We start from the raw sequence: 18,758 nt of genomic DNA on the forward strand, positions 1-18,758 counted from the left end.
AATAAATGGTTGACTAAAATTATGTGTTTTCGATCCGCTCAAGGATGCAAGTTGTACAGTGCATTGCATGCGAAAATGTGCGTGTATAACGCTGTGCAAGTGAAGACGATTATGTAGGTCTATATGCATCGTGTCATGTCCGTTTTGTGGATAGCCTGCGGAGCATTAACAAGAAGTTGATCAATATATAGTACTACAGATACATATCCCTACACCAGCCTGGCAAATTGTGTTCAACCGCTACTAGCTACTAGCTACTAGCGCGACCAGCGTATCTACCAAGTTCAATACATCCATGCCACAGATTTTCGCGAGTTGAAAACACATCATATCAACCATGATCACGAGTGGAAACCCCACTAGACACGAACAAGTTCGGAAAATGCGTCGCCTTCAGTTAATTTCCGTCGCTAACAATGTAAGCGTGCAATACCTCCCGAACAAAATCTAACAACCAGTTACGGCACTAAAAAAACGCACGCAATATTGTGCAACATCAACGAATCACGTGCGGCAGGAGACCGCAATGCGGTATATCTAAAATAGCTAAAACGGTCCTCGGGCATACGAGCCTAAGCATGTGACACAGTAGCATGTGACTTTTGAGAATGTGAGGTACAGTTCGGGTTATTGTTGGGCTAGGGTCATATTTAGGATTGGATTAGGTTTAGGAGAGGTTTCATTCTTAGTTCTGGGCTTACGATTAATTCTGCGGTTGTTAAGTCACATGCTTATGTATCGCATGCTCAAATGTCGGACATATTGCTAAAACATTGCTAACAACGCTCACTTATGCTTCACTCGTAAAAGAAAGCTTGGAAAACTGGATAGTATCTAAATTTTTAGTCGCTATCGTCGGACGGTTCGCCCAGGCGTTCGGCAGTCTCTTTCGCTAATTCGAACAGCTCCATAATGTCCCCGTCTGGGTCAGCGCTGGACACAAAGCGACCAGTGACAGGGCAAACCTCGGCCAGATGCTTCTTCGGTTTCACCCCCATCTTCTCCCGTATCACTAGATAGTTGAGTGCAGGCACGTGGTATCGGGTCCAGTGTACCTCGCCTGTAACTGGGATCTCAACGCGCTGGTAGGGCGGGAATACTTTACGGGCCGGTTCGGCGCCACGGCGGTTTGATTTATCTGGGACTAAGTCAGAGGTTTGATCAAATTTTCGCTTCGTTGATTTTTTCTTGTTTTTGGATGCGTCCGGATCCGGTTTGACTTCGTTTCGGAAGGCTTTAAAGTCGCTGTCAGCTACGTCAGATGATCCGGCGGAATCGGTTTCGAGTGCCCAGTCCAAATCTTCCACTTCTACAGCATCCATGTTGATTTAGGCTTTACCAACGCGAAAGGTTGAGAAGCTCGACTGACTATGGTGTACTCTGCCTCCTTTGGTTGTAGGCGTGTTGATCTCAATCCTGTTCTTGCAACAGATCGCTACCAGCACCTGATAATACCCGGTCTTCACGATGCCTGTGATCTTCCTGTGAGTTGTTCTTCCGGTAGTCTGTCGCCATCGACGTTTGGAGGAGCCAGTCGATTGCGCGAATGCTTGATTGTCCTTTTGATTACGGTAATCACAGCTGGTCATGATTGGAGGTCGTCTGACAACGGGTTCGTTGGCTCTGTGCTATTTCGCTGCTCTGGCGGGGCACTGGAGTAATGTTTCTTGTGTATTGGTTCGGTATGCTGATTGTAGTCTGTCCGCAGCATCTATCAGACAGCAAGTCTGTATAAACTATTCTTAGTGCCAGCGGAAATATTCGGGTTATTTCAATATTAATATATTATTCAATTGTTATACTGAAGTTTTGTACCTCCAAGAGTCTCCAGTCACCAGGATTATTCTTGATAGACATCACATATAAGTGACTTTGATGGGGGCGAAAATGTTGGAACTTCTAGAGAGAACATTTAATTATCACGGCCAAAAACTGAAGACGTCTTATTCTGCATTTGACGCGACAGAATAGGTCAACTTAAGGCAGTTATGGACGCGGAACCCGGTTTTACGAGCACCTACTCGGAAAAATGATCTGTTTTTGTTTGGTCAATTCAAAAGCTATCAGAGTTGGGTGAATAAATGTACCGTTTATATGTCCTCATTTTTGTATCCATAAATATGGGGGTGGGGGTGAAAATTTGTGTCGGGATTGATAAGGGTCGATGAGTCGAAAAAGGTTGTGAACCACTACGAATAGCGCATGCAATCGTATCCAATAGAATTCTGGTGCATTGCACCAAACGTCGGTATCTCATAGCGCTCCGGCCATTTTAATTCGGTAATTGAAATTACATTATAGAATAGCTATCCGATCTGCTTCGAACGGGCATTTTAGATTACTATCCCGATATATAGACGATGCATAGTCACCTATTATAGTGACCGAATGGGGAAACAGCGATATTGTACCAATGTATCAAAACATGTACTTGTACAATGTACATATTGCATGATTGCTATCTCGGTGTGTACCAGACGCTACAAATGCGAAATCGCAAATATTTCCGACTTATAATTATCCCGCCATGCAGGTAGGCTCTACACTCTACAGTCACACCCTATACCTGGTGTACGGGTGTGAATATACAGTATACACCCATGACACAAGAAACCAGAACCTACCTCAGACTTATGCCGCGGTATGAATCGAGTGCAACATTTTAATCCAGATTATGCATGTACCCATATAAACGCAGGAACATATGCAATGCACGCAGGATATATATGATGATATATTTGGTGTGAATGCACACTCTTTTCGCTAAGACTGCGCTACCGACTTAAACGTTGGCTGTTCGTTTCACTGCAGGTTTTCACGATGATATTCGCCGGTGAGATGCTTCTGAAGGTTATCGGCTTAGGGCCGCGCTTGTACTTTTGGGAAGCATGGAACCTATTCGACGCGATCGTGGTTGTGTCCAGCCTGCTCGAAATCCTGTTACAATCCATACCCGGACTGTCGGTGCTGAGAGCATTCCGTTTGGTAAGCTTCAATCATTTGCTTCGATCATCTCTAACTCGCCGTAGTTTATTAGACCGAATTGGTGATAGTGTTACCGTCTCTTTGGTATACTCCTATATTTTTGTGCGTTGTCAAACTGAATGACAGATTAAATTTAAAATAGGATACGACGTAGCTAGCGCGAATGAGACATTAGTTTCTCGTAGCTTGGAATATGTTGACCGCGTATGCTGTAGCTCTGGCACTTTCGTTTTCCCAGACTGGATTTAGAGATTGAATTGAATTTCTAATTTGCCAAAATTATAGGTACTATACTGGTTATATAAGCCTCCCAAGTTATTACTGTCGTGGGCTCGGATTGTGCACCGTCCGTGTACTGTACGCTGTACAGGTCATAGACGCCGCTCGGGGCTGCCTATTAGTACTGAGAAAATTGCTCTTTAATTAAATAACTAACCAATTACGATGTTAGAGATAGGAGATGTGCTGATAATGAAGTCACTATACGGCACTGTATTATCGATTTTTACGAACGGCAGTTCTGTTAGGCGCCTGAACTCATGAAACGGTCTTACCATATATGGCCAACATGGTTATATTTCAACATATTTTGCCTCCATAGTTGTCCTTCTAGACTTGTGGTATTGTCCGATATTTCGTCGATTAATTCATCGGTAAATTAATTGCCGGATCATACGCGAGCAGATATCCGGTGAACTGCTTCGATAGATGAGAACCGGCCTCTTTCACGGATTGTCTGTGAAAACATTTTGGAAATGTTCTAGCGATAATCTTCGCAAGTATTTGTTAATGCGCAGAACCTTCCCAGATATCGCGGTTGTGTTCTGAACGTCAATCTATGTTCGGTTATTCCTGTCAGTCGCCGCTCGATGCTGGAAACAATTTGTCGCTCTTGTTCCGTCTTTCTTAATTGTCTATTTGCAGATGTGTGGTTTTGTACCGTCAACCGGGGTGACTTTGATAGTTTTTGGCACTTCTGATACGTTTTGAGTACGTTGAAGGGGTTTTTCATTTCTTATTCTTTGAACTAGTAACAATGTGGCTCTTGGCTATCAATATACGAGATAATTTTTATATCCGCTATTGTCTTCATGCTTTTTTAAAATGTCAAAAAAATATCAAAGTCACCCCGGCGTCGGGGTGACTTTGATACTCAATGAAAAAACAATTTGTTATCAAATTGAAATCCTTATTGGTGCCTCTTTGATAACCAATTGTTTAAAAAATAATACTAGACATAAAAGAAACATTCAACAACACAAATTACTCCACCAATAAGAAGTTTTCTGAGATGTTCAGACACCACCATAATTCTTAGAGTTGGAACTTGCAGTTGCACTGGTTTTCCCTTCTCTCTCAAGACAGAGTTCATGTAACAGGTTATCACAATTGTCACACTGTTCCCAGAGGTAGGTTCATCTTATAAATTCCCAGTTTAGTGCTGGCGCCCGTCAGAATCTCGTCACAGGACGCATTTGGTTCGCCCAGATCTGAACTAATCCTAGCCCCAACTTGTTACAGAATTCCATACTATTAGATCGTATCCTTCGCTGCTTTAAAACTTGCTATTGAAACTATGGTTTCCATACGTCCTCCTTAGGAGGATTTGTCCTCCATTTTGAAGAAATGTCCTCCCTTCGCCCAAACATCCTGTTTTGTCAATTTGTTTTTCTTTTTAGCCCTAAATGCCCCAATAGACCATAAATGACGTTAAATTTAGGCCTAAAAGATAGATGACAGGGCACATGCGAGTATAAACTGTTTTTATTTTAGTCAATACGACAGAACTACAGGTAAAGAGTGGGTAATTTGGGAGTCTAGCCGAGTGATGACCTTTTTATCACAGTTATCAAAGTCACCCTGACTATCAAAGTCACCCCGGTTGACGGTATAGCGCGCGTTGTGTTCAACCTTCACATTGTATTATTCGATGGTGACATTGATGGACAATGTTATGAATAGGAACGCCTCCAACCAAGATATTCTAAAAAGCCGCCCAATGGCATAAAATGTCATCTCTTACTGTGTAGATCTTCGATGCTCTTTTTGATCGATGTTTCCATCACCTCGATGATGATGTCTTTATGAAAACACGGCTAGACGTATATATTTTTCATGACTTTATTCACCTTTCTTTCGGTGGTTCCCGTAATATTTTGAAATATGTTCTAAAATCTGAATAAAGCCGCTGAACATTCTTCGCGGTTGCATTGGTTCTGTTGAACATATACAAGATACAGTGTACCTACACAACCATTTAGGTAAGCTAGGGCCTGTTAGCCATGGCAAGTTTTAGTTAACTATGCAGTTATGTGATATCCCAATATAAAGTTTTTACTTACTTGCACGTGACACCCAAAGATCGTTCTTCACTAATTCAATGCGGTATTTGAAAAAATACTATGAATGCCTTGAAATCTCTCCGTTTTTTCAGGTCTTTCGGTATGATTTATGATGTCACAATGGAGTCATAGTTTCGTACCGTGTATGCACGACATCGCATGACATTGCGATAAATGTTTAATGGCACTTCTCAAGTAATATAGTCGACACGATATGCCTAACGCCTAATCGGATTAAAGAAATATCTACTCTGTGACCCGAGAGATGAGATTCTCAATTGCCCGTGCGGTCATGATACGCTTGTAGACGCGAGCGTCAAACTCAGCAGCCGACAGTCCCGCCGCACATCTCTGAGAATTTCAGCCCGCACAAGACCAGCGCTAATAATCCGCGCGGTGTTGTTTTCGTTTTGCAACATTTGTTGTGACACCCGCCGTGTAACTATACACCCCTGTTTGCGATAGATGAGGATTTTGAAGCTCGCCAAATCCTGGCCGACTTTGAACAAGCTGCTGCGGATCATCGGCAAAACCCTCGGCAAACTTTGGCATCTCACCCTTGTCTTTCTGCTCGTGCTGTTTATATTTGCTGTCGTCGGTATGCAACTGCTTAGGGACCAATACAAGAATGAGTACAAGGTAAGAGGATTAGCTTCGTTATACGAGATTTTACGGTAGTTTACGATTACTTGTTGATATTTATTGGAAGATACTCTTGGAGGTATAGAACCTCAGTATACAATTGAAGTACACCCAAATATTTTCGGCTGACACTAGTCAGGAGTAATCGTTAGCAACTATAGTAGAGAATTGAAAGGAACGTTTTATATCATCAATCGTATCACCAATTATGACATTTTACGCATGAACTTTCGAGTGATCGAGACTGACAGATGACTTTAAAAACTCGATGTACTATTTTTATATGATGTACGAATTTGTTGCCACAGACCATAGGCAGGCGATTTTCGACGAGTGTCACAGAAAACATTTTGGATACTTCAACCTGAATATATTATTCAATGATATCTATCAATGTTTTACGGGACTTGAGGTTGATATAAGTCATTGCACCTGATGCGTTAGCGTTAGTTGCGTTAGATGCTCCATGTAAGATTCTCCGTACCAGCTGGACCACCTTTTTTACCAAATTTGACTGTAAAACAAGGGTCGCCAACTCAAAACGGGTCGCCGGCCACTTTTCAAATTTCGTAGAGGCCGCGGGCCGCATGAATTCAATATCTCGATAAAATAGGCCTCGAAGTTTTACAACCACGTTTTTAAAACTTTACCTCACTACAATGTTGTGCTCTCTAACTTGGACGACTGGCATAGTTACAACAGAACAAATTATTCATTTAAAAAAATACAAATAAAACAAAAAATATCACGATCACCACTTCTATTATATTTTGAATTATGAGCTGCGCACATGACAACACTTACAAGCGACTAAAGAAGCGCTATCAGAATTAGCTATACACGGTATTTGCAGGAAAACTTAAAGCTTTGTCTTGTGGAGGAGCCCCAAAGTCGTTTTTTGCGTCTTGGTCTTGGCCGTGTGTGAGCCATTGTACGTGAAGGCAATATGCCCATTCATCTACGCTAATTCTTCCGCCATTGAATGCTATTACCATCGCAGAAGCCGTATCAGCTAGTGAGGAATAGTGATGTTGGGCATAGGAGAATAGCTTATTTTTAACCGTAAATAAATTTGAGCATTTCAAAATGCTTTACTAAGCGTTCTTCCAATATCTGAAATCAGTTCGCGGGCCGCAAAACATGACCTCGCGGGCCGAGTGTTGGTGACCCCTGCTCTAAAACAAACCAATTCGCTTCGTATTTCTCAGAATCAACACGTTGAGAGTAGCTTGTTGCTTTAATGACATGACGAAACTGATATGTGCGATACATCGATTCACTGCAGCGCTATACGCTCTGTGAATACTTATGACAACTAATATCTGTTTGTCACGACAGGACCACATGCCGCGATGGAACTTTGTAGATTTCCAGCATGCTTTCATGGTTGTGTTCCGTATCCAGTGCGGAGAATGGATCGAGAATATGTTCGTATGCATGAACGTGGCGTCACCAGGCATATGCATACCGTTGTTTATCCTGGTTCTTGTTATCGGAAATCTGGTGGTACGTACGCATACTGTCCGTATTCTCGTGTCTTTCTTGATAGCGATTTCTCTATTTTTATCAATACCAGATTCTGAACCTGTTCTTGGCGCTCTTGCTGAATTCATTTAGCGGCGACGCGCTGCAAAGGACGGACGCTGAGATTAACAGTCTGGCGGAAGCTTGGGACAGGATCGTGCGCTGGGTCAGGAAAGGAGTTCGTGCTGTCACGCGGTGCGATGTAAGTGCCAGTTTCTCTGCCGCCTGAGTAAATATCAGCGTACTAGGTATCGGGATAGCGTGGAGCTCTTCGCATACGCAGAAATCCCTTGGTTAAAGATCGATAGGCTATCAAGGATGCTATATTTTGAGGAGACTTTGTATATTTGCACTACTCACTCGCGTGGCTATTCTTTTGGAATACTTCGACTTCTATATATCGGTTATTCATGCACCATCATGCTTTGAAAAGTAAATAGTGGTTATGAGAGTAAAATAGTCGTAAGGTACGTGTGAAATAGGCACTGTTTCACGGTAAATGAATGCATTTTCGAAGTTCGCACCTGACTGTAGTGTAGAGTTATTCGTCATTTTGAGCTAGTGGAGGATATGCATGTTGCAATTTAAAATGTAGCCACCTCCTATTAACTTCTTATAGTAGCCTATTCGCCCTGGTTAAGAATTTTCGTCTTGGAACTAATCACTTGAGTAAGCCTACATTCAATTCATCATTTTTACGTCCATTTGAAGCAGTGGTTCTCGAACTGGGGATGTGAAAGCGTCTGAAGGGGGGCGCGAAGCTGCGGTCAACTGAAAATTTGTTTCGCGTTCATCTCGATTTACCTCCAATTCATTGTTATTACTCTGCGTATATAGTCCTAATTTCATATTTGAGAATTTTCTCATCAACAAACATAACCTTCCATGCCATCAAACTATCCGTTTGGATTGCTAGCATTCTGGTTGCACTTTGTGATATGACGATGAGGGGGCGCGAAATTTTTCAATCGCATGAAGGAGGGCGTGTCTAGAAAAGTTTGAGAACCAGTGATTAAAAGACAGTTTCGGGGAATTAGCTCCTTCTACTTGTAATCCAGTAGAGAGGTACGGCACTACATCTATATTAAGCAGCAAAGGTACAATGTTTAAAACCGCCGCGGGTGATTGAATACCAGAAATCGACGACGCTTACCCTCAGTCCACTTTTGCAGCTGCCTAATTGAATAATTATCAAACCGCACTTTTTCTACTTCTAAATCTTGCCTCGGTATCCCTGCTTTCATCGGAGTATTAATTCCTGTGGATTCTGTTTTCATGCATAGCCCATGAAATCTCAAAGAGGTGGTGCGTGAAGAGAACTCAACACACCCCTGGGTTAAGGATTGGTGCATTTGCCTCGTTTCCGCACATTAGAATATAGATGTGAAAGCAAGATGTTGCACCAAAAAGTGCCGATAGCTTGATTTGCACCTTGCTATGGTGGAAATCTGGCGAATACACCTATCTTCACCCATGCATTTACAGTGTATGAGCTACTTCCGTCGCTTCTGTGTATTAGTTGCCTGTCGTATTCCCTCAATGGTAATTGGCCAGCGTATGAAGTCTTCCAACATTCGCTATAGGCTGTGCGTACGTTTTCGCAGTTCGTGACGAATTGCTGCAGCAAGCTACGCGTGCAGTTGTGTTACGGGAAGCGCAAAGGAGTGGCGCGCAACAGCCGAGTCGAGGCGGAAAAACCAAAGAAGGAATCTTCCCGCCACGACGCGACCGCGTTTAGAGACTTGGACACGGAAGTGACGATGCTCGGATCGCCCGTGACTTCGGAGACGCATGAAAATAGTGAGGAACCGTGGCGATTCTTTTCTAACAGTATTTTTGCGGTAGTTGGTTATATGCCAATATTTATCAATACGTGTCTTATCGCAATAAGTTTTTACAACAACAGCCTACGGTATAACATAATAAAGCTCTGTATATTGATCCTGAGGTACACGTTCAATTTCTACGTTCAGACAACCACAGCATGCTCTTGAACGAAAAAGTAAAGACACCTTCCAAAGCCAGCAGTGTTCCCAAAGCTCGCCACAACGCTTCCAACGACCCCAACAGTGCTCCAACAGAACACGAAAGCGCTCAACCCGACCACATCAGCGTTCCCATCAACCATGACACTCTGTTACTACCTCCGAGTCATAACAGACGTTCGGATGACCTAGTATCACAGTACAGCGATGACACTCGGTCAGTGTCGACTTACGCTGCCACGCCGCGCACGCGCAGCCGCCGCGCGCACACCAACCGTGATGATGGTACTCACACGCCACGCGGTGAAGTCGTTCGCTGCCGCGGCTGCAGCCGTACCTTCCGGACTTCCAAAGCTTCCCGGCACCGTAAACGGCTTAAAAAGATCAACGACGGCTTCAAGCCGGCCATCGCCTTTCAAAACCGTCCCGATGACGTCAGTGATGATGTCAGCAGCACCCGCACGGACGAGGATTCAGCCTTACACCCACCGCGCACTCCTTTCCGTTCGTACGCTAACATAGAGTACACGCGGTCGTCCGCGCGCAGTCGAGCGAAAAGCGAAGAGTTCAAAGGTCACGCGTCGAAGTTTTCCCACCCAAACTCGGACGTGGCAGACTCTGTTAATTTTCTGCTGGTGGGCGAGCCTGGGCAGAATTCGAAGTACGGTGGCGCGGATGAGACCGAAACGCTGCTTCGAAATAATTCGAGTCGAACCGTCGATTCGAAGCAAAGCAGCAAGAAAGAAGGGTTCGCGAACGGGAGAAGGAAGGTAAATATTGATAAAATTCTATATACTTGATAACGTCAGTTCAATTCGCACACAAAGCAGAGTATATTACAGCTTCAGTGTTCACTGTTCATGCAGCTGACAAGTCGTACTTCACAGCGAGGAACGAGTTCAAAACCGATGTACCCGACTCCGAGCGTAACATTCATCAACAGTTTTAACTCGAACGCATACCCGACAAACCAGGGCACTCTCAAAATGAGTCATCGTCACTCATACCTACACTTATGGTGGGCTACAAAGTTCCAAAATATTCCAAATACTAGTGAAGTAAACAACGAACACGCTCCGTGCGCAATATGTACAACAGTTTGAAATAATGTCTCATGCAATATGAAAATCATCATCATTCGTTTTTGTCGGGATTTATCGCGTTGCCGTAGCTAGGTCAAAGTAGTCGAGTTGGTACTCGAGTAGAAGTAGAAGTAACGCCATGGATGTGTACTCTATCACAAGTAGAAATAGGTATTTTGAAGACATATCAAAACTACTTCAAGCGAGAGGTTTGAAATGGTCTGAAAAATGCTACAATAAGTAGTTTCGAATGGCAGATTTACTGGAGCAGTCAGGTATACCTATATGGCAATTGATGGAACGTGACTAATTTCGACATTGCAGTGTGTGTCTTCGCGGCTGACGCAGTATTCCTGACGACACTAAGGATTGTTGGTGTGATGCTTGAAAATATATTCAGTTACCGTAATGCCGGGGCTATTTCGCTCGGTCGGATTTGCGACCGTACTGCATAAGAACGGGTAGTTTTTTCAGAGCCAAGGCAGTCAGCGTTCGTCTCGGACCAGCCTTTCGCGCAAGGAAGCTCGCAGCCGACACGAAAGTGTGACATCACTGGAGGAGGATGCGGAAACGGCAAGTCAAGAAGGAAAAGAGGTGCGGCGCATAGTTTGTATCGTTGTATTGGTGCGTTATGACTGTGAGTGCTCTGTGACGTTGTACAAATTTAAATTATTTCACCGTCGTTGACAATACAAAACACAGCAGCGTGTTTCGTGTAAAAAAGAGAACACGTGAAAATGGGTTTGGTGTTGTCTCAAAGTGTTGTCTATCAATGTGTTTTCATGGCTATACGATATCTATGACAGTCAATTTTAGACCCCCGTTGATCGCAACAGACAGGAAAAGGGGATATCCTACTAAAGAAAGGAGGATTGAATATATTTTTATCGTGCTTTATACACGTCCTTCGTCTGACAATCAGAGCAAACCGTCCATCACCATGCAGTGCCGGCATTACATATAGCCTATAGCTCTAACTCACCCTCTTGACCAGAGCTGTAAAGTCGGTTAACTTTACCACCAACTCCAACTCTTGACACTTTCAATACACCCGACCTCGACTCCTAATATTTTTTTCGGGGAATTCCGACTCAACCACTCCTATAAATCTATTCAAAGGACTATACGTTAATATATTCCTAATTATAATTATTGTCAAGTGAATCAACCTATATTTGTTGATTTTTAAAAATAATTATGCTCGCAGAGAAAAACATTAATTTTGTCAAGGTCGACCTACGTGAAAAACTTAATGACGTGTGGCACTGCAACGTCGCTTTTACTAACATTTGGGAACATTAGGTTGGATTTTCAAAGTATAGTTGAAATCTGAGTCAGAGCATTTTAATAAACTCTGACTCCACAACCCTGTTAGGAGGGCCTCGTGCAATCCCCGAGAATGTTGACCTGCCTGTGTAGTGTGTACATTACAACCAAAGCGCGCAGCGCATAGTCTGTATCCACCCGGCATTAAATTCAGTATTTCCAGCAATCACACTCATTTTCACATCTCCAGGATACTACGATCCAGCCTTGTTTTCCGGCGTTCGGCGTCGAAAACCGCGACGGGCTATTTTGGAAGACACGCCAGAAGTTCTTCAACCTGGCCGTCCACCCTTACTTCGAATATATCGTGATTTTCTGCATACTGGCCAGCAGCATAGCCTTGGTACAATGCTGAATATGTTAAAATAACTACCACATCTTTGGCTATGTCTTCAAATCGTCTTCGCAGGCCTTCGAAGACATCCATTTAGACAATAACCCGCCGCTGAAGAAAGCGTTGCAGATCCTCGACAAGTTTTTCTGCGCATTTTTCGCGATCGAAATGCTGATCAAATGGATGGGGTTCGGCATTCGGGAATATTTCACCAACGCGTGGTGCTTGCTGGACTTCGTTATTGTCTTTGTGAGTATGCGCAAAGGGGTGAGGAACGGAGGTGCTTGAAGTAGTCTGCGTTGCTACTCAAGTAGAAGTATGAAGTAACGCTGTAAATCTATAATCGAATAAAAATATAGATGTAGATATTTTTATTATGTCAAAACTATTTCTAGTGGAAGTATAGAAAATGAACTGTATGACAATTTTAATTCAAATGAGTAGGTTCAAAGAGAAGATTTGTTCGATGGCAGTTAATTGGAGGGGCTACATTCGGAATCATAATATGCATTTTCGTGACCATCTGATGACACTACGAATATAGGTGCAATCTCCATATATTTACTTACCGTTTTACAGGGAATTTTTCATGCGGTTTTTTGATAATAACGTCATTCATAAAAGTGATGCAAAGTTATGCTAAAAGTACTTTCTACGTTTCGTTATCGAAATAGTAAAACTTATGTAGTTATGCCTAAAAACAGTGAAGTAGAAGCGGACGTATATAATCTAACTACACTTTAGTATGTAGTAAGCAATGCAGATTCATAAACGGGAGTTACATGTAAAATCCGTGATTTGTACTATAGTTGTCGCCTCTGTACCAGCATGGTTTGCCCCGTGAGTTTATTTAACACTAGTGTTTATTCATCTTGACTTGCCTCGTGATACAGATTTCGCTACTCGATCTCACTTTGACGCTGATGGGCGCTTCGACCGAACAACTCGGCACGCTACGGGTTCTGAGGACGTTTCGCGCGCTTCGACCGCTGAGGGCTCTGTCGCGATTTCAGGGAATGAAGGTATACTTCGGCATCGCTCATACATGAGTGGACAATAGGTGCAATAACCAAATTTGATCATATCATAGGGTGAAAATGATGGACGTTGAAGAGGGGTATTGCCAAATATCCACGATAGCGTAGGGTGGATCAACTTGGGTGTAAACTAGGTGTTTCAACATAATTACGCCATAGCATTGGGTGCAACACTTTCCAGTGCCAAATTTCGCTTTCACTCCCATTCAAAAAGGCGAAAAGGAATGAAGTACAGCGATTCTTACGAAAATCTATCCAAGGGGTGTGGGGGCTCTGTATTTGCGTGAATCACGCTTTCACGCTTTCTTGGGGACTACACCAAAACAGAGTCCACTCCTCCCCTTGGAGTCGTCTACCTAAGAAGTATTTGACCCGTTTTCGCCCCTTGGAATGGATACGAAAGCAAAATTAGGTACCAGAAAGTGCCGATTGTCTGATTTACGCCCTAGGATAAGGTGGGATTCTGCTTAATATACGGTATTAGTTTATAGTACGCAAGACGAAAAGGGGGATTTTTAAATTATTTTTCAGATATGCATCTAACTATGGCTCCATAGGATATTCTTTGGGCTTTACCATGCCCACTTATTGATAACAGCACCGTACTATTAATTTCCAGGTGGTAGTCGACGCGTTGGTCCGGGCCATCCCGTCTATCTTCCACGTGTTTCTCGTCTGCGTCATCGTGTGGTTAATATTCAGGTAGGATACTGCTCGTTTCCATCCGGAATAGAAACGGAAAATTTAATGACATAGTCACGATAATAAAGCGACAAAAAAAAACGAAATTCTTCTCTTTGCGAGGGCAATTTTCGGAACATAATGAACGGAGCCGAACATATAACTGACTATGACAAGATTACAGAAAACCGATTATGACATTAATACATTTTTGTCCTCATTTGCTGACAATAGGTGGTCAAAGTAGTTAACGTATGCACTGAAGTAGAAGTAGGATTAACCTGGTGAATTTCTACTCAAGTACAAGAATCAGTAGCGAATTCCAAGTATAAGTAAAAAGTGTATATTCTAGGCCCAGTTTCGCCTACGAGACTGAAAACTGTCACGTACAAATAGATATCGTCTAAAATCATAACCACCTGAGAAAGTAGCGCAAGTTGGCAGAATCCATTTGATTTCTGCGACAAAAAGTACTTCACCTGTGTTGAAAAGTGTCGGCCGAAGATTTGCGGGTTTTTGCATGCTGCGAAAGGGAAGATATTTATTTTAATTCCTTGACTTAAATTATCTCTTCTGTCTACAATCCAGCATACTGGGGGTGAACTTCTTCGGGGGCCGGTTCGGCCGGTGCATCATGGCGAACGGCACCACCGGGATCATCATGCCCCGGCGGGATGCGGACAGTGTCTGGAACGCCACCGAGTCTTGCGGGCGCGTCATTCGGCAGCCCTTGCGAGAGGAGGACATTATCTCGGTGTTGAACAAAACTGAATGCGAAGAGTGCCGCGAAATGTGAGTATACGTCAGCTTGGACGGATTGAGTCGAGTCTATTCGAGCATTACTCATTTTGATGTTGTTGAAAGTTCAAGTATTGACCTTTATAAAGACCATAAAGAACATAATGCTATTTCTGCGCCACCACTGACGAGAATACGAATCTCACAGTGGCTTAGTCGTATCACATGTGACGTGAAATGCCTGAATATTGAGCGGGAATTAAATAACGGCTATTCCTTTATCTCAGCATGGGAATGGGAAACGACAGCATCGTCAGGTGGCACATCCCACCCGTGAACTTCGACAACGTCGGGCAAGGCTTTCTATCTCTCATGCAGGTCGGTGAATAACGCTTGCTCTTCCAGTGTCTGTCAACACACATATGCAGATTACATGAAATAGGCCTAGGGTGAAATTTGACAAGAGCGAATTTTTTAATAATAATCTGATGTCACGTTTCCATTTTTATTTACTGCATGGAGATGTAGTCAGAATGCATAAGTCGAAATGTTTCACGGAGGTGAATGAGTCTGTCGAGGATGGCCTCGTCTTGGATAAACCAGCGAATGGTAAATAAGAAACGTGTTCACACTTGAGCGGGAAATCGTATGAGCATGCTCTAGGATTTGGAATAAATATATAAGTATCCGTCCGTTCTTACATGCTAAGTTTTCATGCACATCCTCGATACAGTCATTTCTGTGGTTACATCAATCTGCGATTCCGTCGTTTCGCCGCCTTGCAAAGTGTGATCTGGTAATGCATCGCAATGTCATGATGATCGCAGTCGATAAAAAGATTTTTTCTTTCAAAAAACACCACACTATCACTATATAATGAAAAGGTCGGAAGGTGTCGACACGACTTGGAATAGTCTTAGAAATCAGACACCACCTGGGCCTAGACGGTGTAATATTCCGCAGGTGGCTACATTCAAAGGCTGGCTCGAGATCATGGCGAGCGCCATCGACGTGATGGAGGTAGACGGCCAGCCGAAGTACGAAGAGTCGATCGTCTACTACCTTTACTTCTGTATCTTCATCGTGTTCGGGGCTTTCTTCTCGCTCAATCTCTTCATCGGAGTCATCATCGACAATTTTAACCAGCAGAAAGTGAAATGCGCTGGTACGCCGTGAGCCGTTATTTCTCAAGCCTAACCGTGTGACCCGCTCTGTCGAATTAATGCATTGATCGTTTAACGGGGGAGGTGGTCAGTAAAGAAGTACAACTAGTACTTTTTATGAGTTCTGGACTGAATTATGCCTATACTTGCACTATACTTACTCACGTAGTGGTGTTTCAATTTCCATTTCTTCTTTGGATTTAGAAAGGTAAAAAGAGGTTTTGTGATGTGTTTGCGTCCCTTTATGCGTGTAATTGTCATAAGAACTACATAAAATGGAGCCGTGTCATTAGTCATAAAGCTGCTTGGAATTTCGAAAGTATAGCGATCTTCGATTGCCTGCTAAAAGTACGCTACTCTGTACTATGTACCGGTTAACTATGCTCTCTCGGCGCTGTCTGTTTCGAGAATGACTATTCCCGTACCGGTGACGATCGTAACACGGAAATCCTAGGAACGTTGTAGGAAGTCCCCTTAAGAAAGCCAGGCAGACACTGAATGCATCGGTCACTCCAGAAAGCCCAAACACTGAGCGTCTATGCACCGTTCAGAACTGCTGGCCTTGTGTCCGGTATACTTAGGGTTTTTGAATCAAATCGATCCTCAGCATTCCAATTCTGGATTTGCTTAACAGGGGGTGAGGACGGAGTGTTTCTCACGGATGAGCAAAAACGGTATTACAACGCTATAAAAAGAATGGCATCGAAAGCGCCGAAGCAACCCGTGCCGCGGCCGAATAATTGGTTTTCGAATAAGGTAAGAAGCAGTTCGCGTGCAGTCCGGAATCACCTTTGTATTAAAGTTAACAATTGCTAAGCAACGACTTTAGCTAGATTCTAAACGTTTTCCAATTTAAATCATAATAATTTTGATAAATCTGAGATACTATAAGAATTACACCATATAATGAAAGGAAAGGAATGAGTCCAAACGGATTTGTGATGTCAGTCAATCAATCTCCTTGGCGTACTGTAGGCACTTGTGCAGAAGTAAAGGGAGGGACTTGCAAAAAAGAGTCATGCTCGCTAATTATCCGGCGGAATTATCAAACAAGAGGCAGGCATGAAGAGGGCAGCAGTCAAAATATTGTAACACCCTCCGGAGTCGGAGTAGTTGTTTGTTGAAATGCTCTTACTCGGAATCCAACAACTCTAAAATCAAACCAAATGTTCTCAAAACATTGCTAAAAAGCGACGGTACGGTTACATAAGTTAGGTAGGTGAACCTTCACAAACTTAATCTCATGTGAGCGCAATACCGCAATAATAAAAACGACTAAAGATTGTGATAAACGGAGAAATACACGATTCTCATTTATACGACTGCGCTCCGTAGTTTGACTTTTACCCGTTACGTTACCCGCGTATCGACCTTTATTTAGATCTACAGCCTTGTCACGGATCGCAAATTCGAGATGGCCGTCATGACTGCGATTATATTGAACATGGTGGTGATGGCGATCGAACATTACGGAATGGACCCGGAACTGGATTATGCGTTGCAAACGCTAAATGTGATATTTATATGTAAGATTATGTTGTTTGCATTACAAATTGTGAGCGTACCTGCACTGGTTGCTTATCATGTGCTCGAAGTACCGTAGGTAGGGGGCGAATGGCGCGAATGTCTCCTGAAAGTTTTCGACTTGGCCATTATGACGACATTTGTTCTCTCTGCGACTCGGAGAAAAAATTTCCCCGGAAATGCCCATCCTGACTACGCGTATAAGTGTGCTCGTTAAGATTTCAAACCCCAAGTCTGTAGTATCTTTACCACTTCATATTATCAGTAATCGATGTCATTTTGCGTTGGATATATTTCATGTCAAGTTTCCTCTGACGCTGTCACTTTGAATATATGCTTGTCGGTATACGCTACTATCCAAACGGTTGGTTTAAATATTAAATTTTAATAGGTACCATTTCGTGGTTCTCAAGTAGGTTTGGCTACTTGTAATACTTACTCATTGGTTATGTCTGCATACTACTTTCTCTTCTACTTGAACACTTACTCTCTACACTTTGGTAGAAAGTAGTTTTTGTCACGTCTTGAAAATCACTTCTTCTATTTGTAATTGAGTAAAAAGTTATGACAATATTTGTACTGCTACATGAGTAGCAACGCAGATTACTTTGACCACGTCTATACTTTCAGGTATATTCACCCTGGAGGCGATTTTGAAATTGATAGGCCTGCGGTGGCACTATTTCAAATTCGGGTGGAACATCTTCGACATTATTGTGGTGTTGATATCCATCCTAGGTAAGTAGAGCACGGGCGCTTCGAAAGAGGTCGACCTATACAGCAGCGGGAAGTGCCGTTTGAAACGATAGCGGTTGCAGGTTAAAAGGGGGATGCTCGCGCACTACATTGTCACGGTGGCGGGGCGGTACGTCCCGCAATTCGTAGCGGGGTCGATTCGTCACTAATTCGACTCGGTATTGGTGGCGGTGTGTTTACGTATTTGAAATTTTGCGACGAATTATCCCTGCAACGAATCGTAAAGCACGGTACATCATCGTAATCATTCATAGCTCTCTAGCGGCGGGCGAGATAAGATCAGTGATGTCTTCGTGAATAGATGTCATCATACCCCGATTATATATAACGGTATTACGTCCATTACTGATCAGATCGCTCGAATCGAATTTGATTTAATTGAATGTATTGATTCTTGTTTGATTTGGACTTTTGTGATTCAATTATAGCAGTGTCGTGTAGATTTTGATTTGGACTCGATTTAGCATAGTGTGTGGTCGTATATAAGTTAGGGTAGGTATCAGGTTGAATTCAACATGAAGAAACGTAGCGTTTATTTTCCTAACAAAATCACTAAAACAAAATACTATCCGTTCCCACTGAATACGGTGGACTGGTGTAGGATAATTGGCAACACAATATACTGGCGCGCCTTTGCGA

At 43.0% G+C, this 18,758-nt stretch overlaps 2 protein-coding genes across 9 annotated transcripts in view; one reads left to right on the top strand and one right to left on the bottom strand.

Annotated features, from left to right (window-relative positions):
- LOC145456857 (sodium channel protein type 4 subunit alpha B-like) overlaps nucleotides 1-18,758 on the top strand; it is a 109,360-nt gene that overhangs the window by 76,032 nt on the left and 14,570 nt on the right. For all 8 annotated transcript variants that reach the window (XM_080334987.1, XM_080334985.1, XM_080334988.1 and 5 more), the window contains 17 exons: nucleotides 2,812-2,985; nucleotides 5,793-5,966; nucleotides 7,308-7,475; nucleotides 7,546-7,695; nucleotides 9,098-9,293; nucleotides 9,467-10,248; nucleotides 11,035-11,154; nucleotides 12,077-12,229; nucleotides 12,296-12,469; nucleotides 13,114-13,242; nucleotides 13,877-13,959; nucleotides 14,527-14,730; nucleotides 14,964-15,054; nucleotides 15,640-15,841; nucleotides 16,474-16,595; nucleotides 17,221-17,365; nucleotides 17,994-18,101. In XM_080334987.1, the coding sequence (XP_080191113.1) occupies nucleotides 2,812-2,985; nucleotides 5,793-5,966; nucleotides 7,308-7,475; nucleotides 7,546-7,695; nucleotides 9,098-9,293; nucleotides 9,467-10,248; nucleotides 11,035-11,154; nucleotides 12,077-12,229; nucleotides 12,296-12,469; nucleotides 13,114-13,242; nucleotides 13,877-13,959; nucleotides 14,527-14,730; nucleotides 14,964-15,054; nucleotides 15,640-15,841; nucleotides 16,474-16,595; nucleotides 17,221-17,365; nucleotides 17,994-18,101 (3,175 nt within the window). The remainder of the gene's footprint in view (nucleotides 1-2,811; nucleotides 2,986-5,792; nucleotides 5,967-7,307; nucleotides 7,476-7,545; nucleotides 7,696-9,097; nucleotides 9,294-9,466; nucleotides 10,249-11,034; nucleotides 11,155-12,076; nucleotides 12,230-12,295; nucleotides 12,470-13,113; nucleotides 13,243-13,876; nucleotides 13,960-14,526; nucleotides 14,731-14,963; nucleotides 15,055-15,639; nucleotides 15,842-16,473; nucleotides 16,596-17,220; nucleotides 17,366-17,993; nucleotides 18,102-18,758) is intronic.
- LOC145456865 (uncharacterized) lies at nucleotides 268-3,924 on the bottom strand. Its single transcript, XM_080335002.1, has 3 exons — nucleotides 3,786-3,924; nucleotides 3,540-3,721; nucleotides 268-1,711 (listed from the first exon to the last, which is right to left on the bottom strand). The coding sequence occupies exon 3, from the start codon at nucleotides 1,320-1,322 to the stop codon at nucleotides 843-845; it is 480 nt and encodes a 159-aa protein (XP_080191128.1). The 5' UTR covers nucleotides 1,323-1,711; nucleotides 3,540-3,721; nucleotides 3,786-3,924; the 3' UTR covers nucleotides 268-842.

This window comes from Botryllus schlosseri, chromosome 15, assembly GCF_051294905.1.
Source record: "Botryllus schlosseri isolate E-star chromosome 15, Bs_hap1, whole genome shotgun sequence".
In the NCBI taxonomy this organism is placed as follows: domain Eukaryota; kingdom Metazoa; phylum Chordata; class Ascidiacea; order Stolidobranchia; family Styelidae; genus Botryllus; species Botryllus schlosseri.

Coding starts and splice junctions, on each gene's coding strand:
- LOC145456865 (XM_080335002.1), bottom strand. CDS start 1,322: ATGGATGCTGTAGAAGTGGAAGATTTGGACTGGGCACTCGAAACCGAT.